The following is a 27,331-nucleotide window of genomic DNA, read 5'->3' on the forward strand; positions in this document are numbered from 1 at the left end:
TTTTTTTTGTTTCAGAATTACCGGGACAATAATTTCTTCGAAATAATCAACCCTTCAGATGGATTTTGGGAAGCAGTAATTGGTGAGCGTTTTCAATTCTTTTAATTCTCAAATTTGATGCCTTCCCTTCAATCTATCATCGCTTCCGGTGAAAGTCTCGGTGCAAACAAATCGTCCGTTAATTCCCTTGTAACCGGGTTACCACCGTAACCCCCTTTTAACATTAGCATTCATCCGTATCGCGTAAACCGTTGAAAAAGGTTGGGAAACTGAATGGGTCTGATAACAAAACTCGTCTGGACGAGGGATATTAATGCTAGCGCGAAGACGGCTTTAATAAGTCCGCGACGTAATGAAACCCATTCATATAAAAGTTTCCACCGCGAGGTGACGCTTTAATTGAACGCGGCCACGAAGAGGTCTCGGCGAGACCCCTCTTGCTTCTTTCTTATGCCGAGCTGTAACAAGATGTCAGAGATTACCCTGGCTCGCTTTCTCTACCGCCCCCCAACCGTCATCCCACCCCCTCTTTACGCCACTTTTCTTTTCTCCACGAATTCACCATTACTCTCTTCCGTTAGTTCACCCTTCTTCCTTTTTCATCTGGCTCTGATTTTCATTAAAAATTTTCTGTTGGTCGAGCCGATGGAGAAAGAGAGTCACTTCCTCTGTAACGTTTCAACTGATATCGAGCGTACCATTCAATCGGGAACAAAAGGGAGAGAATCGTGGCCGGGGACTTCATCGACGAAATCGGGCCGACGGTTTTTCTTCACCGACTGTGAGGTATTAAAGGATCCCTCTGATTGAAGGTGTAAATGCAGGTTCGATGGGAAATTTCTGACGACCAGGAAATAGGGTGGCTGGAGGGAGTCGCGTTAGTTTAGTGTTAATGGGAGTCTTTTGTTCTGCGGATGTAGAGTATCTGCAGATCGTGTAAAATCAATTTATTATTTTTAATTTTAATGCTGGAAAAGCGGAATGGTATATATTCCATTTTTCATTTTGGTTCTTCTTTTCCTGATTAATTTATCTTCTTCCTTGCGCAGAAATTTCTTCGTCTCCATATTCCGCTTTCACGTTAATTAATTAATTTCCACACACTTTTTTCCCCTCGCTTTCGGTCGAACATCCCCTCGGTTTTCCATTTCTGCAGCCTCGCCCGAACTGTCTCCTCGATTTGCCACGGTTGGATCATTAATTTTTCATCGGTTGGTCCGCGTGCGAAACGAACGAGGTTTACCGTCCTCCGTGACGTTCGCTTTCGTTTAATGAGCTCGATTTAATTACCTGCTTTTGAGACGGTTCACCTTCTACTTTTCACTTCTATTTGGCATAGTTTTTTTTACTTCCAGACGCTCGCTTTTACATTAGTTGGGTTGCATAATTACTTTATTTTATGGTGGCTAATTACTTGCTGAGGAAATAATGTTTAACCCCCCTATAAGTTTGCAGCAAGTTGAAATTAGTCGTAATTTTCACTGTGTCAATGTATTGAAGAGAGTCTCATTTGAATAAACGAAGTGCAATTGCAATTGCAATTTTAAGATGCAGGTTGCACCGTCAGCTTTTGTCACATAGATTTGCATAAAGTTGGGTGCATCGGCAATCGTTTGTATTCGTGTGTGTACTTTGATAGCCTCCGATCGCTGTGTGTTTCGAGAGATACGTACACGATACGCCCACCATAGAGTATTAGTGTTTACAGGCAACACGTGTTATTCCCTATGGGACGTTTGTTAACTTGTGTGCCTGTGTGCGATGCGCTCGCAATTGACGATGCACCAGTCGAACGTTTCCTTCATTGAATCGCTATTGTGACTTGAATACTTCAAAGCAGAATTATCATGTCGCATCGAGTTCGCCTGGATGTAATAAATTATGGAGAAATCCAAATTATTACTGTTCGATGCATTAAAAATTCTTTTGCAAATTTGCGAAGATTCTCTTTGCAGCATCAATATACTAGCGGCAACGCGCAGGGCTAATTTGTGGTAATTATTCTTCTGCTACGAATGTGGCTCGTATTTCAAGCGTAAAAAAGTTTCAACGAGGACAGTTGCGGTCGCATTTTCGCGAAGCCGTGTTTTGCGACGGGGGACCACGAAAAATATCAGAAACGTGCCGGTGGACGAGGTTAAACGTATAATTCGCACGCGCGCCATCTTTCTTCATTAAAGGGCGAGAGTTAATTAAATTGTCCGAGCGTACATTTCATTAGAACATCAAATAATAGCCTGGACGTTTCTCAGTCTCTCGTTCTAAACACGTGTAAATACACAACAAGTATATTTTGTAAAAAATAAAGTTCCTTGTAATCTCAGGAAAATAAGTACATGGTGAAGAATTGTAAAATGGACTCAGGATTACAACCTGAACGTGACCTGTTCGTTATTTTTTGGATTTATGTCGATTGTAATCCTTTCTCTCCGATAAATTCTTTGCTTGGTTTATTAAATTTGTTCAACAAATTCCCGTTAACTGCAAAATAGTTCCACGATTAAATAAAAATAGATGGCGTGATTTTAACGAACCACGAACGGTCGGCTTCTCGACCAAATGAACCGTGTTTCCCAGAGCGGGATTACTGTCAAACGCACGCATGACCACACTATCTGCACTGGCTCTGGCAAGGTAGAAAAGTTTACTTATTATCCATTCGCTTCAAAGCAGCGCAAAGCGGAATTAAATTGCCACTTTAACGGTCGCACCTTGAAAATTGATCGTTATAACGAGAAATTAAATTTGCGAAGATCAGAGTTTTAATTTGCATCCTGTTCGGAATTTTTCAATTCTTCGAAATTGCTATAAATTGATTAGGGTTGATTAGCTGTCATTCGAGTTCGAGGGCTTCCTCGTGTACCATTGGACGGTGGAAAAAGCGTGCAGCTTTGCCGCGCGGAGCGGAGCGGCGGCCAAGCGGAAATGGAAAAGTTCTGCGAACTGCGTCCGCTCCGCTTCGAGCGGCTGGTATCTCGTGTTTATTCGAAAAGTTTTCGAACTTTATGCAAATCCAGCGCATCCGAGGACGGCCAACAGGACTGCCGTTGCTGCCGGTGTGCTTCGTTACCGAGAATCGTCGAGATATTCCCACCACCTCTTGCCTCCTCTCGAGGGTACACTTGCAATCTCCATTGTTTCGCGAAGGAAACAGGGGGCCAGGGAGCCGGGAACGTGGTGGAACTTCTTCGACATACTTTCATCCGGATTAATTAATTGCCTCTTTCGTTTTACTCGCTCCGTTGCAGCTACCGAGGGCTCTCTTAAACTAGCAGGAGGTGATTCGTGAATCGTTGGAAATGGATCAGGCTAGACTTCATTTATTCCACCCTTTCCTCTTTTTTTTCTGGTGAAATTAACCATCTATAGCAACGTGTAACTTTGAAATCGCACAACCATAGATTTCGAACTTTATACGCTAATGGACCAATAATTACCAGGGCAATTTATTAAAATTCAAAGTTAATTTAAGATTGATCGGTATTATATTAAAAAGACATAAGCGAGCTTCACGTTTTTCTTTTTTACGGTAACATCTTGAAGCTGCCGCAATTAATGAGCTGGGTATCAGAGGTTTAATTAAACCTGGCGATTAAAAGTATTGGGAAATTCCGATTTTGGGCTATTGATGTTCGAGCTAATTAAACGGAAAATTGGATCGAATCGCTGCTGGCTATAATTGTTCGGTTGTATGAATTATTCAAAAGAGGAGAAATTTGTGCGAAACGAATTTTGAGATTTTCATGGATGGAAAAATTTAAAAAAGAACGAGATTGTTGATGTTATCTATTTCCGAGAGGAGCCATCAATTCGACGATTAATGAGGCATTAATTTATAGAATTTTTCTTATTCGTTGGCAGAGATTTCTAAAGGAAATGGCTTTTTAATCGGCTACGAAAAAGCCTTATTAGCGGATCGTTTCGTATGATAAATATGATTATGCAAAGCTGAGTGCGGTAAAAACTCTTGATTTTATTATGCTATATACAGCTTTGAGTGAATCATTTTGGATTTCATTGATGAAAGATATGGTGGGAGGGATTCAAATCTAATTAGTATTAAAATTGTAAAATTATAAAATTTCATAAATTGTGTGGAGGATATTTCCAGTTCAAAAAAGGTACAAAGGGAAAGCAGAATTTAAGAATGGATAAATTTTTAAGCAGAAATATTATTGCGCGACATCCTTTTTGTTTCATTTCATAAATAGCTCCTGTCTGCTATATCTAACAGCAGACTACTGCGAAAAGTGCAGCCCTCTAGAATAGTACAATGTAACCAGCGAGGTGTAACTCCTAGCGAGACGAATATTGCTCGTTCAGCTTGTTTCTCTTCCACCATTTTTCCACCCCCTACCTTCGTCCGGACTATTATCCTTCGGGATTAAAAAAGGTCCTTTGCTCTCAGCCGACGCAGGTCATTGTAATCAGGCAACAAATGAAAATATTCCCAAAAGCTTTTGTCGAAATGGTTGACCGAGACGAATGAAATTTTAATCGACATCCTATTTTTTTTCTGGTTCGGAGAAGACCAAAAAAGCTCCAAATAGAAATTAACTTTCATTAGAAAAGTTTGATAGATTTTTCTAAAATAATTCCAAAAGATGTATCCTAAAAGAAAATGGATATTTTTAAACGAGACGCATCAGTTGCTTTAAAACATAGAATAATTTTCTTTTCTGGTCCAGAAAAGACCAAAAAAGCTCCAAATAGAAATTAACTTTCATTAAAAAAGTTTGATAGATTTTTCTAAAATAATTCCAAAAGATATATCCTAAAAGAAAATAGATATTTCTAAATAAGACGCATCGGTTGCTTTAAAACAGAATTGAAGTTGCACATGAATAAAAAATTCAACATAGTTTAAACAAGTGGATTCGATTTTCATCGGGGCAAGAGTTCACACGGAGACGACGAAATTCGCGCGCAGTTTCCGCTCCGCAAAGTGACCGAAGTCGAGTGCAGGGCAAAGCCAGCTGAGTGCAAGAACGTCCCGGAATATTTGGCCGACTTAGAGTGCAGTTTAGAACTCGACTCAGCTTAACGTTCGTTGGCTTGCATTCGGCAACTGGTGCATTGCGCGTGCACTTTTGATGAATTCGAGCGGATGCTTCGGTAGATTCATCGTATCCTCTCTATCTAGAAGAAATTATTTAGAAATTAAAGTGAACTTCATCTCTGGAAAATTTGTCTTTCCTAATATTTCTGTAATTTGTTTACAGAACAAATTCTTCGATCCCGAAGAAAATTCGCGAATGACGACACGCCAGGACAGGTGTCGTAAATTCGGCGAATCCGATTGCGAGTTCGAATCACGTTTGGGACCATAGTCTCGCGAGTAATCAAAATCGTTCGACGTTGAGAGAACGATGCGCAACGTTCTGTCGCGAGCCCGATTCTTATTCGATTTTTCCCGTGTTTTCCGACGGATCGGGGCTCGATCGACACCGTCATCAAATTCTTCTCGTGGAATACGATTTCGCTTCGCGATGGCTGAACGTCGATGAGATCTTGACGCGTAACGTCACGTGCGGAAAATTACTGGCTTGATGGAAAAGAAATACCGCGAAAAGCCTTTGAGTGTCGTGTTTCTCCATTTCCTTGAATGCTGGCTGCCGGATGAAACAGAGAGAGTGTGTGTGATTTTCTCTTTTCAACAGTGAACATGAATTTCGTGTAAATGGATTGAAAGGTTTGTTGAAATTCATTGCAAAGGCAATTTTTTAATTTGATATTTTTAATTACAGTAAGAGGCAAAAGTGAGTAGACACTGTTCAAAATAGAATACCTCGGTTAAAATTCGACTAAATAACTTGAGGTTTTTTGAGAAGCTATTAAAATTAATTCTCTAAAATATGTATTTTTATCGTTTTAAAAAAATTACAATTTGTTGCAATCGTGAAAAAAATAGTGAATGGTATGGTGTGAGTCTATAATGAAAATTTCAAATATGTCTTTCGTAGATTCAGATAATTTATGTGTATGCTGAAAATTTCATTTAAAAGTTATAAGCAATTAAAGGTCGCGATTTTTGGAAACTTTAATTATTTATAACTTTCAAATACGTTAATCGATTTCGATGAAATTTAGTCCAATTTTAACCGAGCTATTCTATTTTGAACAGTGTCTACTCACTTTTGCCTCTCATTGTAGATAATTTTCTTTAAAATTATTTCAAAATTGTAGGAATTTAACAGAGTTAAAAATCATAAAAAATAATATACCAAATTTATTAATTGTATAGTATTTAAAATGTTAATTTGAATCGATTTAGTTGAAAACCCGATGAACATAAACGTCTGTCGTCATTATCATCGACCCATATCATGGTTGTAGGTGCTGTTAATTGCACGAAGGCCAATAAGTGCACGCGGTGCATCCTCTGGGAGGGACGGAATTGCATCCGCGAAGGCTCGTTTCACTGCTCCTTTACCGCTCGATTCACGCCACGCTGGTGTTAATTTAACGAAAATTCATTAACATCGTGGTGCTGTCTCTTACAAGAGACAACGTCTCCTGTCGCGATCTTCGTGTTAGGAACAGAGTAAAATAGGACACGAATTGTCCCTCGGGCGAGAATTTGATTATCCGCATCGTATCGTCGCGATTGCACTCAGATTGTTCAACCGAGTTTCCATCGAAACGAAAAGTTCGAAGTTTGATTACGAATACAAAAACCTCGGTGGATCCTTGGCTATCGAATTATCAAATAATTTCATTTTATTGAAACTCGCGGGTCCGAGAGATAAAGAATCCAAGGCTACAGTTCGAAATAATAAAATTATCTCACGTTTTACCGGCGCTCTACACGTGGAAAACGTGTTAGAGCAATCGAACGTTCTTTCTTTCAAAACGATCGCGATTAGACGTGGAATTTCCGGGATCGAAGGAAAACGAGAGGAACGTGTCGACGGGCGAGCTTAAAGTTCTCAAGTCACGTAAAGACTTCTTGTCGTCGGGTTCACAATGGTCCCGTGACCTCTGACCTGGCACTAGAACATGTGACTTCTCACGCACGTTGATTTTACTTTGAATTTTCACCTCGTTCTACACACAAACTGCTTAAAATTTAGCTGACAGATAAATAAACGTTTCTCCTCGAGTCTGAAACGCTCCACTGCTCCGTTTGATGAAATGTTGAATTTTGTTTGATAAGTCGAGCTGCCAGAAGGTATTTTTAATTTTATTTTAGAATTTTCTTTAATTTCCTTCAGTTATTCAATTATTTTAAATTGAGGGTGTTTGAAATTGTTAACTAAAATAATCTAACGTGAAATCGGTATGCAGTTCATAGATTTTCGCATTCAATACACATAATGACTAGGGTGAAGAGTGCAAGCGAGATTAGGAGGGGTATAGGGTTGGAAAAAGCGAGCGGATATATTGGATGGAAAGTACGTATTTGGCGATGGTCCAGCCGCTGTCTGCGCGCTTGGTATGTCCATTATTCCATTAGCGGTTACCGCGTTAACTCTTTATTGCCCGTCGGTCTATGAGCCACTGTTCTTCATCCTCGCCGAGAGAACGTTTAATGTCCACATTTTCCTCGGATTACCGTAAAACCGTTCCTGTACCTGCAACAGGACTATACAGATCAACTTGTTCCTTTTGGATCACATTTATACGTTTTCAAGTACGATAAATGCTAGCTGAGATTTAAGTTTGTTAATTAAACAAGATAGATGTTGCTTTCTTTTTTAAAGTCGTTTTTTTAAAATGATTTTTAATATTTAGTTATTGCTTGTGAAAAATAGGCATCAATAAGAAATCGTATACGAATCGAACTATCCAATATTTGAACGATAAGAAAAGATTTTTATCCGGCAATATTTCGCTCGCGATTCGCAGTTCAATCGAAGATTTTCAAATTCGCTCGCTTTTATGACTTTTCCAAGCCAACAGAGCGTCGGCGGCAACGCAACAGTGATTTTATTGCCGTGGAAAACGAATTCGATGTCCGCAGAATCGAAGGGGTCCTCTTTGTGCGCGCAAAAAGCACGAATTTTCCAGGGCAATTTACTTTTTATTACAAATTACGGACGCTTCATACGCGCGATTCCGAAAGGCAAAGCGAAATCACAACGTTGATTAAATGGCTGCACGTTTTTCAGCCGAAGAGTATGCCAAGTTAACCCCGTTCCGTGCAAAAAGTGCACCGGTTCTAAATAAAAAATTCATTACCACCGAAGATACGACGAATATATTCGTTTGGTATGCTTTAAAACTTGAAATGAAACGTCCTGAGAGAGTGTTAATTAGTTGCCGGATATCTTGCTTGAATTTTAATTTATTTTAATATTTTTGGCTTTAACATGATTTATACATTGTTTTTAATAAATTATAATTGCGATTCTATGAATCAAATTATTAAACTGATTATTTCATTACCTTCTGGTGTAATGAATGGATTGAAGTTTATATTTGTTTAAAATTGATTACATGCAATGTATGGTGTAACAGTTATTGATATCTGCACGACTGAATTGTTTCGGCTGTGCAATTACACGGTTTGTTTAATGTTGAATAAACGAGAACAAAGCAGAATTTGTTCAGAACAATAGAAATGAAACATATTGCAATTTACATATCGTTCGAATAAAGTTGCCGTGCTCTGCAGAAATTTTAATATACAAAACCACCCCTTTCTACTATCTCTCTTTTATAATTTATTCGAAGGATTTAAAACAAGATACACTTAAAGATTTTTAGGCTCAAAGTAGATTTTTTAATGAAATTTTATTTTTCTTGTGCACGAGAAGAAAATTAATTGTACGGGCATTGTATATAAATGAAATGTTGAAATAAAAACTTTATTATCACTTTTAACAAGCACTATTAATTAAATTTGAACGCATTATTTCCAAGAAGAATAAATTTTCAAATATTATTCAACAATGGCCGAATGTGCAACTTCTATAAATTTTAATTAAAAAGCTTTTATTAAACATAACTCGGTCGGCTGCGGCAAACGTATAATATAATAAAAGCACCATTTTTCAACAGCGTTTTTTCAAACCTCAAGGGAATGAAGTTTCCACGGTTGAACATTTTGATGGGTATAAACATCGAACAATAATTCTTCGTTAATCAACTTTCCATTGTCGAAGTGAAACTTCGTGCACGTTTTTCCTCTCATACGAGCCATGAATTGCGTTTGCAACCAGCAAAAAACATCACGGCAATTCTTTTGTACCATAATTTCGAGTACTCTTTCCTCTTTTTAAAAAATCGTACAAATTTTTTACGAACCGCCAAGATTTACTGGTGTAGTTTTAAATATATCTTGGTATTTATAAAAATCTCTTTAACATTAAATATTTGCTTCTGTAGGTTATTTAATTAATCATCGAATCAACTCAGAACAAATTATTGATTAAATAAGCGTTCGGAGTAGTGGTTTGCAATAATTACCGCAATTGCATAATGAAGAAAATATTTGAAATAATTAATATCAGTAATAGAACCGCTGAAATTGATCATGGAAATTAATAATATTAAATTAGAAATACGATTGTAACTGTGGTGTTGAATGGACAAATAGCCTCAGGGCACTCAAATAGGAAAATTCAACAAAGAAAACGGTACACACGTGAAATAACAAGAGAAATAGTGTGTCCAAAAACATTTACGTTCGTTAACTGAATTATTTGAAAAGAAATACTCAAGTGTCCTTTCGTTCGTTAAATCAAGCAAAAGAAGAAGCGGGTAACACGCGTCCGAAAGAATAATATTGACCCTTGTTTCGCGAACTACCCTCGAATTAAGGGGTGGGACGAACGGGAAGCAGAAGAAACAGGGGACAAAGAGGAAGCTTACAGTGAACGAGGCAAGTCCTGTTAAAAAAAGAAAATCTTCGACTTTATGCACGAACTTTCTTTTCCGATTGTTTTTTCAATCTTCCTTACATCGAGGTTGCTCCTCATGCAGATTCGAAATCTTTTACCCTGCCTTCTTCGTTCGCACCCTCGAAGACAGTCGGCTTATTTTCTTAGTCGCGACACGGTCCCGCTTGTTCGTCGATCTGCGTTTTCTCGTTTCGTCGTTCGACTGTCTCGTGTTTCTCCAGAGAAGAATTTTAAGTTTCAAACTTTTCATTCTACCCGGAACGATTCGTTTTCCAAAGAGGATTTCTATTTAAGTCTGAGAGAATTACAGAAGTTGGCTTCTTTCGATGGAAATTTTTGAAACGTAAAACGATTGAATTTATTATTATGTAGTTAATTTTTCAAATTTCATCAACGAGTCAAGCGAAGGAAAGGGTTCTCCTCGTCAGATTACTTTCCCAAAACTTTCTCTTATTTATTTTTTCTTCTCTCAATGTCTTCCCTATCGTGTTTCACGAAGTTACGTTACACTGCCACACCCGGGATAACATCTCGGTTGCGTGTCCTGTTTATTTGACTCCTTCTATTTTCAAGCCGGAGTTTCCTACCCTTGTTACACTGCCACCCTAATGGCCAGACACCCCGTGGTTCGAGCAGTTTCGTTTTCGAGTTTCACCCTCTCTCGGTTCGCACGATTTTCGTCGCGAGAATTCACCGCCAACTTCTATCGACATTCAACGAATTACAAGGATCAGAAATAGGGAACATGCGGTGGAATTTATTCATGGTTTCTCCTCGGGAGTGTTGCAAAGGTATCCTGCGAAACTGAATGGAAACTCGTTCGATCGCACGAGAGTTTTCGAATGCTGTCTGGAAATAGGGGATGGAAATTGAAAATTTTAGGATATTCGAAAGCGACGCGAAGGAATATTGTTTTACTTTTGACAAATAAACAATTGCTGTAGGGAGGCATAAAAAATTATAATCCGTCCAATGGACGAGTCGGGATATGTTTACAAATTCGCGCGCTCGACGCAGGGTCGAGCTCAGTTGTTTCCAGTTCTTCAAACATTTCGGTCGAGGTTTGTGTACTGCTTCAGGCCTGCTTCGAGCACGTGAAGTTGAATTAATTCTGGACGCTTTTAAATTTTTACTTAAATTTCGCATTTATTCAAATCATTTAATATATAATCATTTATATTTTATATTCTAATCATTGCTTTCTAATTCTAGGGTGTCGGTTATATAAAAAAAATTAGTAATAAGACGATTTACAGCCATACTTTTAACATACAATAAAAATTACAATTTCAACACATCAAAGGAGGTAGAAAGAAATTAATATTTCGTTGGATATCCACGACGTTTCATGTTGCCAGGTGCAAAATCAAAAATAACACAGTTTAGATTTTTTTAAATTAAAATTTTGAAACATTTACAAACCAAATCGCGTGAAAATATTAAGTATAAACATTATAGATTACAATAAAAATATTACAGTATCAATTGAGCATAGCAGAATATTGTCCACGCTGTAGTGGGGATTGTCGATTCCGAAAAAGTTCGATCTTATTGTTAGCCGATCGTGGCCGAGTGATCGGTACTGGGGGAGAAGCGTGGGTGGTTAAAGAAGAAGAAAAGGTGGCATCGCGGTTGATAAGCACGTGGAAACAGTTTAACCTTTAGACTGCCGGGATTTTAAGAGCTTTATTTCTTTTAATAAGTTTTAAAATTTTGTGTTTGTATCTTATATATAACATATGTAAAGTTTCGATCACAGGTAGAGACTATATTTAGATTTTCCGGCAGCTAACGGGTAGGAAAAATGAAAAATTCTCTATTTTGCGTAAAAGTCTGTTTTTTTGGGGTTGCAGAAAACGATGGTGAAATTAGTTTTTGAGTACAATCCATTCTCATGCTTATATGTATGACTTTTCTTCAGCATTACGCAACGCCAACGGCGGGGACGTTAAGAGACCGTGTGGCTCCACTTTTTTTATTTTTTTTATTTATTTTTTTCTATGAATGTTTATGAATGTTTGAATGGGCTGCTCCAGAACGTCTATATTTAGATTTTCCGGCAGTCTAAAGGTTAAGAAAGTTCGTTACCATAAAGAAAATAAAGACTTCAAATTTTAAAGTGATTTAAAAACGTAACCTAAGTCTGCCTCATGGAAGGTAGACAAATATAAAATAAAGAATAGTTTTATTCAAAGTGTCCAGAATGAATTCCACCAGCGTAGACGAATTCAAGCGAAGCTTAAAATTTTTCGAGATTTTCATCCGTCTGTCCCGTGAAAAACTAAAATCTCGTTACATCGATCGTAGGATTTTCTCGGTACGGTAAGTTGCAGTGAAAAGTATCATTAAAAAGCGAGAGGGGTACAGTTATCTGAGTAGTCGTTACAATTTCTCGCGAACACGTGTGGCTACTCGAGACACTGGTTCCTCCATTTTCCTGAAAATAGAGGCTCCGCGATGGTGGAAGTAAGGCAGTGTTGGCTTGCGACGAGAAATTGTCTGGTTCGATTGTCAGAAATGTAATAATCTGCGGCGAAGTGCAATCGCTTGCACTTCCCTCGACGAGCATTGTGCCGGCTCTTATATAGGTCCGATACTTGGCCAGTTCCTTGTAAATTGAGTTTTATTCGGTCGTTCAATTGAATTGGACGAGCAAACGCGCGATGAGTCGTTGAACGATGGCGACAATGAAGATAGCGCCATTATATCTTCTAACAGAGATTGTTCCGTAGCTAGTCCATAGAATTCCTGGGCTGTTACAAATTGATTTCCAAGACTTTTAAGTGATTTTTGAAAACTAGAACCGTCCCGAATAAAAATCCTAGTTACGCCCGATGGTGGTAATGGTTGAAAAATAGTCTGCGGTGGTTAGAGGTTAAACAAGCTCGGAAAACACTCAACCCTTCAACATCACTTGCCGGTAGTCGAGGGAAAGCTTATTGTCTTTCCGTAAATCCGTGGAAACGCAGCCGAGGGAAAACGATGAAACGTGCGCACGCAGACACTCGAGGCAACCCCGAGTGCGATGCTCGAGCGAGCTTTTCTCCGAGCTTTCGTATCGGGAGTCTTTCCGGATATTCCTTGCCGTTTCGAATGCACCATTCGACTTCCCGATATACGGTACGGACGACAAGTTTAGACAATTGTCGAGATTGCGTGCCCGGCGAAAGTTTTCCCGGGGAACCGCGAACAAGCGGCTTGTACACCTACTTACCGCGAACAATTCCGATTCGTGTCGCGATACGGCTTCGTGGAAGCGATTACTCTCCGCTGAAATTGCTCTCCGCGGGATGAAACGGATATCTACGCTGTTGCATTGTAAACGCCATTTGAGGTCCGAGACGATTCTATGATAATTCAAACGGTTAACCCTTGTATGACGAATCTGACCGCATGACGAATATCGGACCCATTTAGACGCATTCTATCGTGTTGAAAATTCATTTTTATTTTCAATAAGTCTTATGAGGAAATTCATGTTCAGATTCGTATCTTATCTCTTCCTTTCTAAATTATTTACAGAAATATTTATTAATGATAAAATTTGTAACCGTTATATATGGCTGACTCTTCCTCAGCGTTTAAAAGCAATATGTATTTTATGTTTTCACTTACAGTCTTGAGGATGTTATATAATATGAAGTTTGTAGTCACAGGCGATTTTCCATGGTAGTAAACACGTTAACTACTTACGTGTTATGAATCTTACAGTATAATTTATGATACTATTTGTAGATAAATGAAATAATTTGGAAATTTATTCAAATTTATGATTTCTTTAGGAAGAAGAGTTAGAATTATTGGAAATATTTTATAGTGCAGTTGATCTTATAACTTGAAATCTGACTTTTACAAATCATAAATTTTACCAGTAACATTTAATTTTTTAATACCGGATGTAGCTTCTTCTAAATTCCAGATATTGAAATTATAAAAATAAAAAGGTGCAAATTTAATTGCGAAAGTAATCTCACGAATACCGTTTCAACCTTACATATAAGATGGAATGAATCAAATATCGTATCCGATTTAAGGGGATTCATTTCCATTTCACGTGCAACTATTGCTTGCATCGTGTTTCATGGCCGCTTATGTAGGTCGTCTGCTAATGTATCGGTGTATTCTAATATTTCGCATGCGAATGCTAAATCCCCTATCGATTAGATCCATCGAAGGTGGAACACCCTCCTACCACCTCGTTCTAATTAAATCCTCCCATACGGTATTACGTTCGACACGCTAAACGCAATCAGCTCGAGACACCTAAAAAGTAATGGAATTTTCTTTTTTCCACCTGTCGCATGAATAATCTCCTCGGGGATATTTTGGTTTCATTTCTAGAAAATTACTTCCTTTATGTTTAACTTCGTTCGATATTAACGATCCAGGTTTCCAGATTCGAAATTGAATCTAAATTATCGTGATTCATTCATAGGCTCTCGTGTGCAGGTTAATTAAATTTCACGTGAAATACTCTGAGTGCCGTCAGAGCGGTCGCGTTTCAACGTATAAAGAAAAATAATTAAGTTGGAATTTCGTTAATGGCGTCCTGGCGTTCTACTATTTGGAGATTTCTAAATTTTTAATTTATTTTTAAATTGCTTTTTTGTAAATCCGGATAAAAATAAGTGACTGGAGTTTTCAGTGCATCATTTATTATTATTCGAAGAGGTGGATTTTGTGGATTTATCATTTGCTTGTATCTCTAAGTAACTTATTGAAACTTTCTAATCAGCTTACAATTAATACCTTGGAAACTATACAAATTATTCAATATTTACTAAAATATTTGTTAATTCCTCCAACGTCAGCAAGACTGATTTTCAGCAGGTATGAATTAATCCACAAAATCTTGTGCAAATGGTTACACGACACGGACGTGCTTCCATAAGATACTTCAGAAACAACCTACTCAATTATAAACATGAAATCCTCCACAATTTCACGTACGACCGTGCGTACGCTCGTAACGACCAGCATGTACGCTTGAAAGTTTAATAATCTTATTAACGTCGCTGTCGCACTAGGATTCTCTTGGATTCGTAACAGAATCCACAATTTCTCTGATTTGTTTAATTAAAACATGTCAAAATTTCCTGTCTCCTAGACGTCTTATGAAATAAACTTTAATCTTATTCCTGATGCGACTAGGTGTAATAAATTGATAATAATTGAATGGTTATCAAAAAATTTCGAGCTAATTAATCTCTGTAAAAATTTGAAAAAATAAATATCTTTCGAAGGAAAAATTCCACGGCAGCAATGGTAAGGAAACCGTAGAAATTTTTGGAATGCACCTGGTCGTATCGAATGAAACGTAATCTTCTCTCAGTAACGGTACACGATGCACACGTTGAATACGCGTGTACCTAGTATCTTTTATTTTCCAATGCCGAACGTGGGCATTTTAATACCGGATTACGAACGAAGATTGCGCCCTGCTCGTTTCTCTTTCGTCTCTGCTTTTTTTCCGCAATTCACGTAATGTTTCGCCAGTACCGACACCATTAGCACGTTCCTCGCTTACGTTGTTTCCTATCTTCGAGTATGGTACGTGCTTTATCTTTATTAATGAACGGTTCAATATGCGATTTTGAGTCGTATCCGCGACACAACAATAAGGAGTGTTAACAGGTACCGTTAAATACTTTATAGCTAAAAAAGTTTTGCTTTTATTTATTTTGAAGAGAATAGTATGAAGGGAAGGTGAAAAGCGCAGGGTGATTTCAATTTTAAAAAGAAATTTTTTCATTTTCAACAATTTTTACTTTTAAAATTTGGAAGCGCACTAATTAATGCGCCATTGTTTTGGGAATATAATCAAAAGTTTGGCCGCAAATGAAATTTCCTTGGATGATTTATTTTGGTTAATGAAATCCCAACCGTGATCTATTGCTCAATTACTTCGCGTAAGTTAATTTATGGCTGTATCTTCCTCGCATGTTGTTGCACGCAACCGCAAACGTGTTTAATATATGTTTCACAAGGTTTATTACTATTTCTGTAATTCATCTTGAGGATGTAACTCGTAAAAATGATCGATCTTTCCGGATTGATTAAAGTTCAAAGTTTGCTGGATGGGCAAGTTTCTTCATCAGCCAGATTTTAACCGGATTAATAAAACTTTTGACGGTGCTAGTCGACTGATTAATCGAGTTTCATAGTTCTTATCGTGTTCCGACTGCACGCTCGTGTTTCAACTACGTTTTATCAACCTCAGTGAATAAGAAACTTGATCTTTCAACAGAACATCCCTGCTACATTGCTCGAAATTGAAATTAGGAAGTTTGCAGAGATCTGTAGCCAAATTGGAATTTGCTACGTTGCTTAAATTAACTTCAATACGTTCCATAGATTTCTTTTTAATTAACATTCAACAGATGCTAATTGCTTTCGGGTGTACTGTTTCAAATGAATTTAATTATTCATGCGCTATTTGTAATTTCAATCCCGATAATAATTTACTTTTTACTGCAAACGTAGGATCCTCTGAAGTTGTATTTTAATACAAAAACTAAATCCAATACATCTGAACGAATATCGTTAAACGATATTAATTATTCCACCATAATGATGCAAATGTTGTATCAGAAATTCTGTTGCAAAGTTACCGTGGTATTCATTTTATAAACTTTCAATCAATTAATTAATTATTTAATCGTCCATGAAAATATTCAGCAAACAATTTTCGAAGTCAATAACCAACTAGTACAATAAAACTTTTCACGTTGAAACTTTATTTTAGATCAAATTACCTTAATCACTTTATCAACTATTTTAATCATTACGAAACTATGTTTACGTAAAGTGCGCTCATAGTGTTAATCAATTTTCCACTGATTGCTCGCTTTTAATGTTTCAGGTCCAAGCATGCGGTGATACCCAAAGAATCCACCCCCCAAAGAATACATATCAACTCATATCAAAAGCAAGGTTCAATTTTCAAAAGAATACTCGACCAATTCAACGTATCTTCCAGAAGCGTTGCATATCGGATAAAATGCAGGACCAACGATGATCGATCGTCCACGAACTGGTATCGGATGTCGATCGAACGTGATCGGCAAGTGCAGTCTGTCAAAAAATCTCTGGTAACCGGATCGTTCATAGCCAACTTACTCGAAGGATTTCGAGTTGAATCGCGAAAAGAGAAACTCCTGCACATACTTTGCGGAAGTTTCGAGCGAAAGAGGAGCAGCAGAACGAAAGGAGAGGATGTCGCTGAGGTAACGCGATCTCTCGAGCCGGCTGAAGAACGATCGTGAATCGAACCGTGCTCGAAAGGAGAATATCGGGTGAAGAAGAGCGGTGGGTTAGGTCCTAGAGATAGGAAAATGGGTTTCCCTAGAAGAAGATCCTTGTGGTTGAAGGTAGCCGTGGTAGCCACCGCGGTCTGGGTCACCGTGTGCTTTTTACTCTACACGGAGGATCGAGGGGACGCGGGTGTGCAAGGTTTGGCGCCGTCGGGCGTCGCGGCGCCTCAGATGGCCAATGGATTCGTGCCTGTAGCCGCACCGCTCAGGAAAGAGACGCCACTTAGCGCGCAGGCTAAAGCGAAGATCGTCCAGGCCGGGCCTGAGCAAGGTAAATTAACATTTCATTTTAACAAATTTCAGAATATTTTGCTATTTTAATTATCAATCATTCCGAATACTTAATTACGAATATTGCCAACTGGGTAATTGAGTATTGGAATCTATCTACGATTCCTGTATTTTGGATTATTTTTGGAATATCTCGATGAAAGGGCACCTTAAAGTAAAAAAGGATGGGTGGGCCAGGGTGAAGGGTGCAGTCGGAATTTCGAAAGTCGAAGGCAGCAGTGGGTGGCGTGGGTGATTTCAGAATATTTCGCTATTTTTATTATCTATCGTTCCGCATACTTAATTACGAATATTGCCAACTGGGTAATTGGGTATTGGAATCTATCTACGATTCCTGTATTTTGGATTATTTTTGGAATATCTCGATGAAAGGGCACCTTAAAGTAAAAAAGGATGGGTGGGCCAGGGTGAAGGGTGCAGTCGGAATTTCGAAAGTCGAAGGCAGCAGTGGGTGGCGTGGGTGATTTCAGAATATTTCGCTATTTTTATTATCTATCGTTCCGCATACTTAATTACGAATATTGCCAACTGGGTAATTAGGTGTTAGAATCTATCTACGATTCCTGTACTTTTACTAAATATCTAAAAATGGATTATTTTTGGAATATCTCGATGAAAGGGCACTTTAAAGTAAAAAAGGATGGGTGGGCCAGGGTGGAGGGTGCAGTCGGAATTTCGAAAGACGGAGGCAGCAGTGGGTGGCGTGGGTGATACACGAGCCGAGTTTCACCGCGGCGAAGTTCTCAACGACCCGGTCGGCACTGAAGCAATTTGTCCTGCTCTTTATTGCCGTATCGCACACACACCAGAGAACAACTTCGTCGACCGGGATAAAATTATTTTCAAGGCGAGCCAACACGCCGAGAAAACTGGGTGAACTCGCGGCAACCAGCCATTTCGTAACCTGCCCACTTACCCTTCTTGGTATTACCTATGGCTTGCCAATATGGCGCCGGAAAATAAAACTGCAGTTTATGCGAGAAAGCTCTCAGAAAGGAGACAGCCGTACTTGGGAACAGGAACACCGGGGAAATTCAATTCCTTCTTTGACCCTGGCTTTCTTAGACTGTTGCTTTTGCTTATAAAGGGAGAATATTTTTGGGGGTGATTTTATTAGCAAATAAAATGAATAAGGCGCGAATCAATTTGGAAGGGAAATATGGGTGCTACTTTGAATCTTGGATGGTTTTGTCGAGTTTCAACCAGAGACCAAGTCAAATATTGTTAGTGAAATATTGCTCTACATAAAATACAAGCTTCTTATTCAGAATATTATTCAAAGTACCATATGATAGTTTGTCTTCTTAATGAGTTTAGTTCCAGAATAATTCCTCATTTCGAAGTTGGTGTACTTAAGGAGAACACAAGTTTCAGTGTTATTTTAATAATTATCATAGGAGAATATTTAATTACGGTTTGAAAAAATTTAAATTTAAAAATTTATGCAGAAGAAACGTTGTCCTCTAAATGGACTATTTATAAAGAAATAAATAATTCTCAGAACTTGTAAAACATTTTTTAAAGAACAAAGGGGATGTTCTATACATTTACCCGAGTTTTACGTACCAACTTGCACTGAATGCTTCCAGGAAGTCGTATACTGCATTTTTTTTTTTATTCTTTTTTTTTCGTTTCCAGGCGGTGGTGTACTCGTTGCTCCTCGTGAACAGGACTCGAGTGCTCCTGGTGAAATGGGAAGGCCTGTGATTCTACCAACAAATTTGACTGCTGAAACTAAAAAACTCGTCGACGATGGGTGGCTAAACAACGCGTTCAATCAGTACGTCAGCGACCTGATTTCTGTTCACAGAACACTGCCCGACCCGCGCGACCCATGGTAAGTCAGAATTTTTCCGATATTTTTATTATTATTTCCGCTCTTATAAAATTTTATTCGACGTTAGATTTCATATTGCAAAAACTGAGAAAAATTGGACATCCTTTAGTCACTCCTTAAATTTTAAATTGATATTTTAAAATCTTATGTCAGAAAATATTGTCAACTCTCAGCGACGCTATTTTTTAACATTTTTACTCAAGTCACCTCGTTTTCTCAGTTTCAACAGACGATAAAATTACCCCTTATTCCAATGGGAGCCTCGACACTCGAGGATCTCAAAAAATACGAGATAATTTCTAGCTGTAGCCAAGTATTTCGCTAAAAATTCAAGTTCCCCTTTGTTATTATTTAATTATATCGTCAGAGAGTATATTTAGTTTGAATTACACAGAAACGATGTATCTCGGGATGAAATAAAATTCTCCTCTATAGGGACACGGATGTGAAATAGGAAAGGATTCTTCACAGTCCTCGTTGGATAACGTAATACAGTGAGAACACATATTCGTTTCCCGTTTTATTCGCGTATTCCACGTTTCGCGAGCACAAAGAGCAAAGAACGGGGGACGTTTGTGCGTTACCGGTCTTCGCGTAATAGGACTTTATTGCAGTTTCTTGTTAACAAATTGCCTGAATTACTTTTCGTTGACGCGAAGAAAGCAATTTCACCGAATGCGAAACACCGGACACGTTGCACGGTTTAATCAATTGCATCGCGACTAATTTGTCGCGCGGCAACTTTCTAACGAGTTTGAAATGAAGACGAATAGCGCGGCAATACGGTGATTTAATTAATTACCAGCAATTGCTCATCGAACGTCACTCGTTCCACTTCGAATAGCATTTAGGAGATCGAATTCATAACGGTACCGTTGAAAAAAGAAAATTCCTCGAATATCAACCAACGAAAAAGCTGCCACAACCATCATCCCCGTAACTCAGGGTATAAACAAACGAACAAAAAATGTCAGTTGTACAAAAGCGCAGTATATTTCATGTATGTATCAAGCTGTCGATCGACAAGCAGGAAATGTCTGTCGGCTACGCGAGATCCGGCAAACACCGCGGATGAGTTGAAAATCCCTGTCGGGATCGTTCGTCGAAATATCAAAAACCATGCTCGATTTATCGCCTTCAAGGTGAAGCCCATCCATTTCGCGGGAGATCGTTCTTCATAATTCAACGATAAATCACGGTGGTTGCCTTACGACTAGCGATTTATTTCACGACGAATCCGGTCAGGTACGTAGCTAGATCTGGGCCGACGATCAGAGGACCCTGCCCCGAAACACGTTCCCCTGCCAGGATCGTAAATTCTCGGTAAAACTTCAGCGCAGCCGGCGAATTAACCCCATGAATATTAATTACAATTTACATAATATTCAGCGACATTATCAGTACAGCTGGCTGAACTTCATGAACACGACGGTCTAGCTGCTGGAAGCTCGGCTAAACGATTTAAAGGGTGAGACAACAGGGTGCACAGGTGTCCGCGAACAGGTGGCTCTGATTTACTGCCTCTCGACAGTGTTTAGCGAATCGGCGGTCACGCTAATGTCCTGGCTCGATTAACGAGTCGCTGAAACTTTTCGCCGTTGAACGGTAACTCGATTTTCAATTGGTATAATTATATAAAGACATATCAGCTGGTCTTTGATGAAGAATTTTCAGACGAAATTAATCCACCTCAGCTAATGAGCAAATTCAGCATGAAGCGTCCCGTTTGAACGGCACCGTGATTCTTGAATATTCAATCGCTTGCTTCCCGACATATTCATTAAGTCGCAGGAAGAGAAAGTTTATCCGTAACAGATCGTTTAATTGATTTCACGGCCCGGCGACTGTTCAAAGACGGTTCCTTGCCTCGCCATTGGGACACGAGTTTATCGCCACCCCTCAGGGAATCCCTTCAATTATGTAGAGCAAATTCAGCGGTATCTTCTCTTCGAAAAGGAACCGGGACAAGTGTCGCAAAATCGATACGAAAATTTTCCTTTTGAAAGGAAATGAATATCGGTGGTTTTTCTCGTTGACGAAGCTCGATGGTTTAATTGATATTGCTTCGTGAAATAATGAACTCGAAACAGTGCTTAATTTAATCAGCTGCTTTCTTCAAAACTTCTTCCTCTTAATGCGATCATAACTGATAGCGAATGAGTTAGCGAAGTTTAAGAAAAAGCTTTCACAAAATTAGTTTCTTTCACGTTCGAACGAAGTTGCAATCTGTTTGTTCTTTTCAAGTTTGCAATTATCGATCAGGTGTTGAAGGGTGCACAGTTATACCCTGTTAGGATGAACAACTAAATTGAACTTTGAAAGTTTTTAAGTAATTTACAGCTTATGTATAATAAAATATAAAATTGCTCAATTTTTATTAGTTCCTGTAATTATCAATTTCCAAAGTTTGAAGTTTTAGAATCTTGAGAAGTGAGAAAATTTTAAAAAATCGTGTTGCAATTATACGCAGAGCAAGTAAACTTTATTCGTGTGATAATTGAAAAATATTAGTGTCCGAGCGTTGCGAGACAGAAATCAGGGCTCATATTTTTTCATTACACGTTCCTTGTGTTTTCGCCCAGCCTCTTCGCGTCTTGGACAGACTAAATTACGGCGCGAAGTTGCCTCGTTTCCAGAACAAAAGGAGGATCTCTCGAATGGTTGGACGCTGGTAGAAAGGTAGAAATAAATAATTGAGTAGGTTATTTAAGAGGGACTTTCGTTGCCAGGTGAGGCTGGTTTTTTTACTGAACCGATGGTGGAAAACTAAATCTACTGCTGGACCAGCCGGTCGATTCAAATGCGGTTCATTTTTCTTTAGAAACTCGTATTTAAGAACGTGTTTTCATGAAATAATCTGATTAATTTTCCTGTTATTTCGTAAAAATTTCATTAGCGAAAGAATTTTACCTTTCAATTTTATTCACCAGACCTTCAAACGATTTTCCCTACCTCCATTTATCAACAGTCAATGTTTCACTGAGAGCACTAGAGAAAAAGCAGTTTGGTAAAATGCAGGAAAAGAAACTAAACAGGAAAAGGTAGACTAGACGTGGTGAAAATCAGCGATACGTTAAATGACAAGCAATCAGGTGAACGGTTTTCCATCTATCGCTTTGCATGCGAAAGCAATTTCGCTTCTTCGCCAACTTATTTCTTTCGATCAGTGGCAGGTTCTCTCGATCGAAGCGCCTCTTTCTCCCTTTCGAAATAGCTTAGAGTCAAAATTGCTTTTCTATTTTCCTACCAATTCATTACACATTTCTCCCTTTCGTTGCTGAAAGCAAAGGCATACCTTTTCGGGGTGAATTAAACTAGCGTGCTTATCGAGCAAAGTGATGCTTCAAAGTAACGATAAGCTTTAAACGTGTACCAAGTATTTCAATCAAACGTTAAATCGTAGCCGGTCGATTTTATTTTTTGTCCTTCTTTTATGAGGCTCGGAGGCAACGAATCGGAAACGAATCGATAATGCGTGATTGGAAAAAATGAAAGGGAATAGAAAATGAAAAGCACTCTTTTTCATACGAAAAGGAGAACGTATGTTCCAGAATTGCGAAGCTTTTAATTGTAATTAGCAATTACAAAAATTAGGTATCAAGGCTGCGAGTAGTTCTCGCTATCTAATATGGTTTCAACTTCCATTCTGATGTGATTTTTCTCAGTATAGTATTGAACCAAGCGAATGAATAAACGATCGAGTAAAATCCTTCTGGGATCAGGACGACGAAGATGAAATATGTCTCCGAGGACGATCGTAAATGAAAATTCAAACGGAGGCGATCTTGAATAAAGCAAGACGAAACGATGCAATGACGGGATTATTTGCAAACAGCAATTTCGTCTCTCGGTTTTCAATCAAGGCACGTGGCCATCCGAGTTGAAACAGAAGCGATACAAGAGAATACTTTGAACGTTGACCCGTATAATTTTGACGAAATAACAGCTGTAATTAAATCCACGAGCGAGATGATGTTTCCGATACAGTTTCACATAACGTCAAGCGAGAATCGCGGTTAGGTTTGTTCGTGTTCTACTTTACAATTGGAAATATTGAATTTTCTATACAATGGACGATAACGAGTAATCGAATTAATCATTTATTACATAATTGGAAATGATTTACTGATTCGATGAGTAAATTATGTTTTATCGACGTTCCGTTCATTTTGCATGCTTCTATTTGATCTATCGTCCGTGTAAATTATATTTTGTTGCTTTTGTAATTGAATCGGACACGGTGCTTCGGAAATTTGCACGAAACGTGAAAATTGCTTTCAGTACAGTTTGTGAAATAATAATGGGAAGTACGATATTTTTGTAAAATAATATTTATTTTTGAAAAAGATGAAATAATACTTTGGAAATTTTATCCGAGTATATTTTTATTATTATTTAATGTAGACGAAGTTTGATTAATATTTGAATATTCGATCAATTTTCTATATTAAAATCATTTAATATTCGATCACTTTTCTATGTTAAAATCAATCAATATTCGATCACTTTTCTATATTAAAATCATTCAATATTCGATCACTTTTCTATATTAAAATCATTTAATATTGAAACACTTTCAATATTAAACAGTCTTCGAATATTTCTTTCATTACTATCAATAATAAAATGGTAACTGTTCGATAGCAGTTATTAATATCTTTCAATATCCGTTACAGGTAAAGATTACGATACGATCGTGTTAGGTACTCTGCTGTCTTTTATTACTTTAGTAAACAAATTAATTTATCCACGAGGATAACTAATAAAATTCATATCAATATTAAAATATTTCTTTATTACGAGCTATGCAAGCAATTTCGTTCAAAGAGTGGATTCTTCCCGCAGTTAGAGGCTTTCGAACAGTTGGCGGCCGGAAGAAATAAGTTGGCATGGCGGCCAAATCGCGTCGCGAATGCATAACGATCGCCTCGTGTACCATTGTGCTGTTGGAAATCCATTCGGTGGGTCCTATTGTGGTGCACTCAGCTTCCTCCGGGTCCTGGTCCCTTCCGTCGAGGTGTTACCAGCAGACCTGGAAATGGCCAGCGCCTCGAATGTGTTCCGGACCTGTGAAGATACTCATTCTCGAGTAAACCGCGCGAGAAAGTACACGCTTCTACATAGGAAACCGGTAGTTTACGTCCTTCTCCACTCTGTCTCTGAATACTGGTTCTTGGTTCACAGTGATGTTAACCCCTTGTTCCGTGGTACTCCAGGAATTATTAAATATACGCAAAAGTTTCCACTCCATGTCGATTTAAAATAAGCAAAATTTGAATTGTATGATTTAAAGTTTGAGACTTCGTATAACAATTCGAAGAACTGGAATCTGTTGTTTAAAGGTTAACATTCAGGACTCGAGACTTGAAGTTTCAAATTTCAATCTTAAACCTTGAAGTCAGAAGGTTTGAAGTTTGTAATCCAAAATTTGAATTGGAAATTTTAAGTCCGGAATACAGAAACCTAGCCCGTGGAATTTACATTTTGAAACACAAAGCTTTGATTTCAAACTTAAAAATTAAAATTTTTTAACAGAACAGAAATTTGCTATTACGTACTTTTGAGGTACACAAATGCATAGAAAGTTATTGGAGAGAAGGGGAAGAAATTCTAAGCACCGTGTGTCGCCGACCTTTCGGACGAATACTTGGTATCTGTAAGGGTACATGCCTCGAAGAGTATCTCGAGACAGAGGGAACAATTTCTAAGTCCCAGTGTGGTATTCGTGACTATTTGCACAAACTGTAACTGGGTCACATTGGTAAATGCAAGGAATCTTCGACGTGCACACTTGGCAAACATTTCCATGGCGTATACACTTATCTTTTTGTTTCTGGTACAGGCTGCGTATTAATTACGGTAGTTTTGCACGTCTTGCGAAATAATACAGTTTACAACTTACGGAGCTGTGTTCGGCTGCTGCTGGTAGTTAGATACGTACCTTTCAAGAGAAACGGAAACACTAAGCTCCTGTGTGCATCGGTATTTGCGTAGCTTTTATCGACTCACCCAGGATGCTTGGTTTTTGCTCTGCTTAAAAGCCAGAGTAAAGTCTGTTACGAACATCGATGACCTCTTTGGGTCTCTATTACTCGAAAATATGAACAGATTAATCAGCAGTCTTCTATTAATTAGACTTGTTGAAGATTTGAGATCACAAGTATCTAAGAGTTTGGCTTCAAATTCTTAAGTACAGTATTTTTATTATATTGAATTGTTGAAGTTTCGAAATTATTCAAAAAGAAGGAAGATAAAATTAAAATACTTGGTACAGCAATCTGGTATCGAATCTCTTTTCAGAGATAGAGGAAGCAGGATCGTTAAAAGTTGTTTATTCTGATGAAGTTTTTACTTCAATTAATCCTCCGCTGAATTTTATTACCGGAAATTGAATTTCCAATAAGACGGGAAGTTTGTCAAGGAAATGAAAACTATTCGGCATCGATTTTATTACGTACTTTCTGCTGACCAAAGAGATTTCGCAGACTGGATCCTTAGCATTATTATTCGGAAGTTCCTGTGGCTCGTATTTCTATTACAACTTCACCTTATATTCTCTTCTTAAGATACTTCATAAAATTGCACTCTATAATTTCAGAACAGTTAGAATAATTTCTTTTTTCAACGTCCCGTTACTTGTATTTATAAATCAATTGTCGAAAAATTACAGGAACAAAATCGCTAAGTACCTTCGCCATAAAGTCCACGGTTTCCTCGAAACAAACGTACCATTTCGATCATGGAGTAAAGTGGACTCGTTTCAGCCCTTCCAGGAGTTGCGAACATGTACACGAGCCAACATGAAAATTAGCCTGCAGTTAGGCGAACGTAAAACTCGAGGAAACTATAAACGGACTTGCGTTGTTCCGAAAACCGCATTGTTCTCGTAATTTTCGACTGAAACAATTGGCCTCTACCGTGTTCGCGAATGCTGAAAGAAAATCATGGTACTTTTGTTTAATATTTCGTTTCACCTGAATTTCCTAATTATTAACTTCAGCAATATTCAATTGCGGTTTTTTTCCGTTTTACATTTTGAAAGGGTTAAATACGTTTCACGTACAGTGCAGAGGTGGAAAGAACATTAGCGGGAGGGCACAGGGGCAAAGGGAGCACTTCGCACGCTCCGCCCTGTCCCCACGTTTGAACGCTGACAGTCTCATTTTCCTTCTTTGTCAGGTGACCGCATCGGCCAATAGCGCGCGATAATCTAGATTTGTTGGCGTTTAGTGGAGGGGGGAGAGGGTTTTCGTCTCCCCGGACGCCTTTGGTTCGAGCCGTTGACCGCTAGGTGGCGGCGAGATGATCGGGGATCAATGTTCTCGCTAGCGGTCGCCCGGCATGCAGTTCAAATTGCGGTATGATAGGTGTCTGGGGCAGGGATCGTCTGTTGTCAGCCCCACTGACGTGTCTTACCCGCATTCCTTTTCCTAATATTCTTTCCATCTCTCGACAGTACACGCAGATGCGTTTTATCGATGATTATTCAATGAATACACCGGTTGAGTACCCCTTTAATCTTTGCATCAAAACGGCCACATTAATTTGCCTTGTAACTGGAAGAAGAACATGGTGTAGTTATTCAGTAGAACTCGCAGTGACGAGCCTCATTTGCTGGTCTCTCGTGCAGCCCGTTTCCACTTTGCGTACTTTCTGGCGAAGTCGATCTAACCCGGAGAGTCCCTTTTTACATCTGGCTGAATTACTTTGCTGAAGCAACTTCCCTCGCGACCTGTTTCCTCGTTACCCTTGCATAAGTTTGCCAGCTTTTTGCGACCGAGTTGTTGCCTCGTTACTTTTGATTTATTTCGGGAACGTCGTTGAGCATTGATACATTTTTGTGGACCTTTTCAAAAGGAAAATCATCGAGAAATATGGAGACCATAAATTAATAATATCAGAGTTTGTTTCCAAATGGATTTCCACGATGCATTCAGTCCGTTCGAAATCTTCCTCAATGGAGCAACAGTAGACTTTAATAAACCAGTTCACCTTAATCCCAGTTAGCCGCGTGGATTAAGCTAAGTGAAAGCATCTTATCACCT

The 27,331-nt window shown here is 38.5% G+C and overlaps 1 protein-coding gene across 10 annotated transcripts in view; it reads left to right on the plus strand.

Annotated features, from left to right (window-relative positions):
• Pgant9 (polypeptide N-acetylgalactosaminyltransferase 9) overlaps nucleotides 1-27,331 on the plus strand; it is a 203,184-nt gene that overhangs the window by 135,574 nt on the left and 40,279 nt on the right. For all 10 annotated transcript variants that reach the window (XM_076688200.1, XM_034322723.2, XM_034322730.2 and 7 more), the window contains 3 exons: nucleotides 16-82; nucleotides 16,708-17,429; nucleotides 19,088-19,286. In XM_076688200.1, the coding sequence (XP_076544315.1) occupies nucleotides 17,180-17,429; nucleotides 19,088-19,286 (449 nt within the window). In that variant the 5' untranslated portion in view covers nucleotides 16-82; nucleotides 16,708-17,179. The remainder of the gene's footprint in view (nucleotides 1-15; nucleotides 83-16,707; nucleotides 17,430-19,087; nucleotides 19,287-27,331) is intronic.

Source organism: Osmia lignaria, chromosome 4 (genome assembly GCF_051020975.1).
Source record: "Osmia lignaria lignaria isolate PbOS001 chromosome 4, iyOsmLign1, whole genome shotgun sequence".
In the NCBI taxonomy this organism is placed as follows: domain Eukaryota; kingdom Metazoa; phylum Arthropoda; class Insecta; order Hymenoptera; family Megachilidae; genus Osmia; species Osmia lignaria.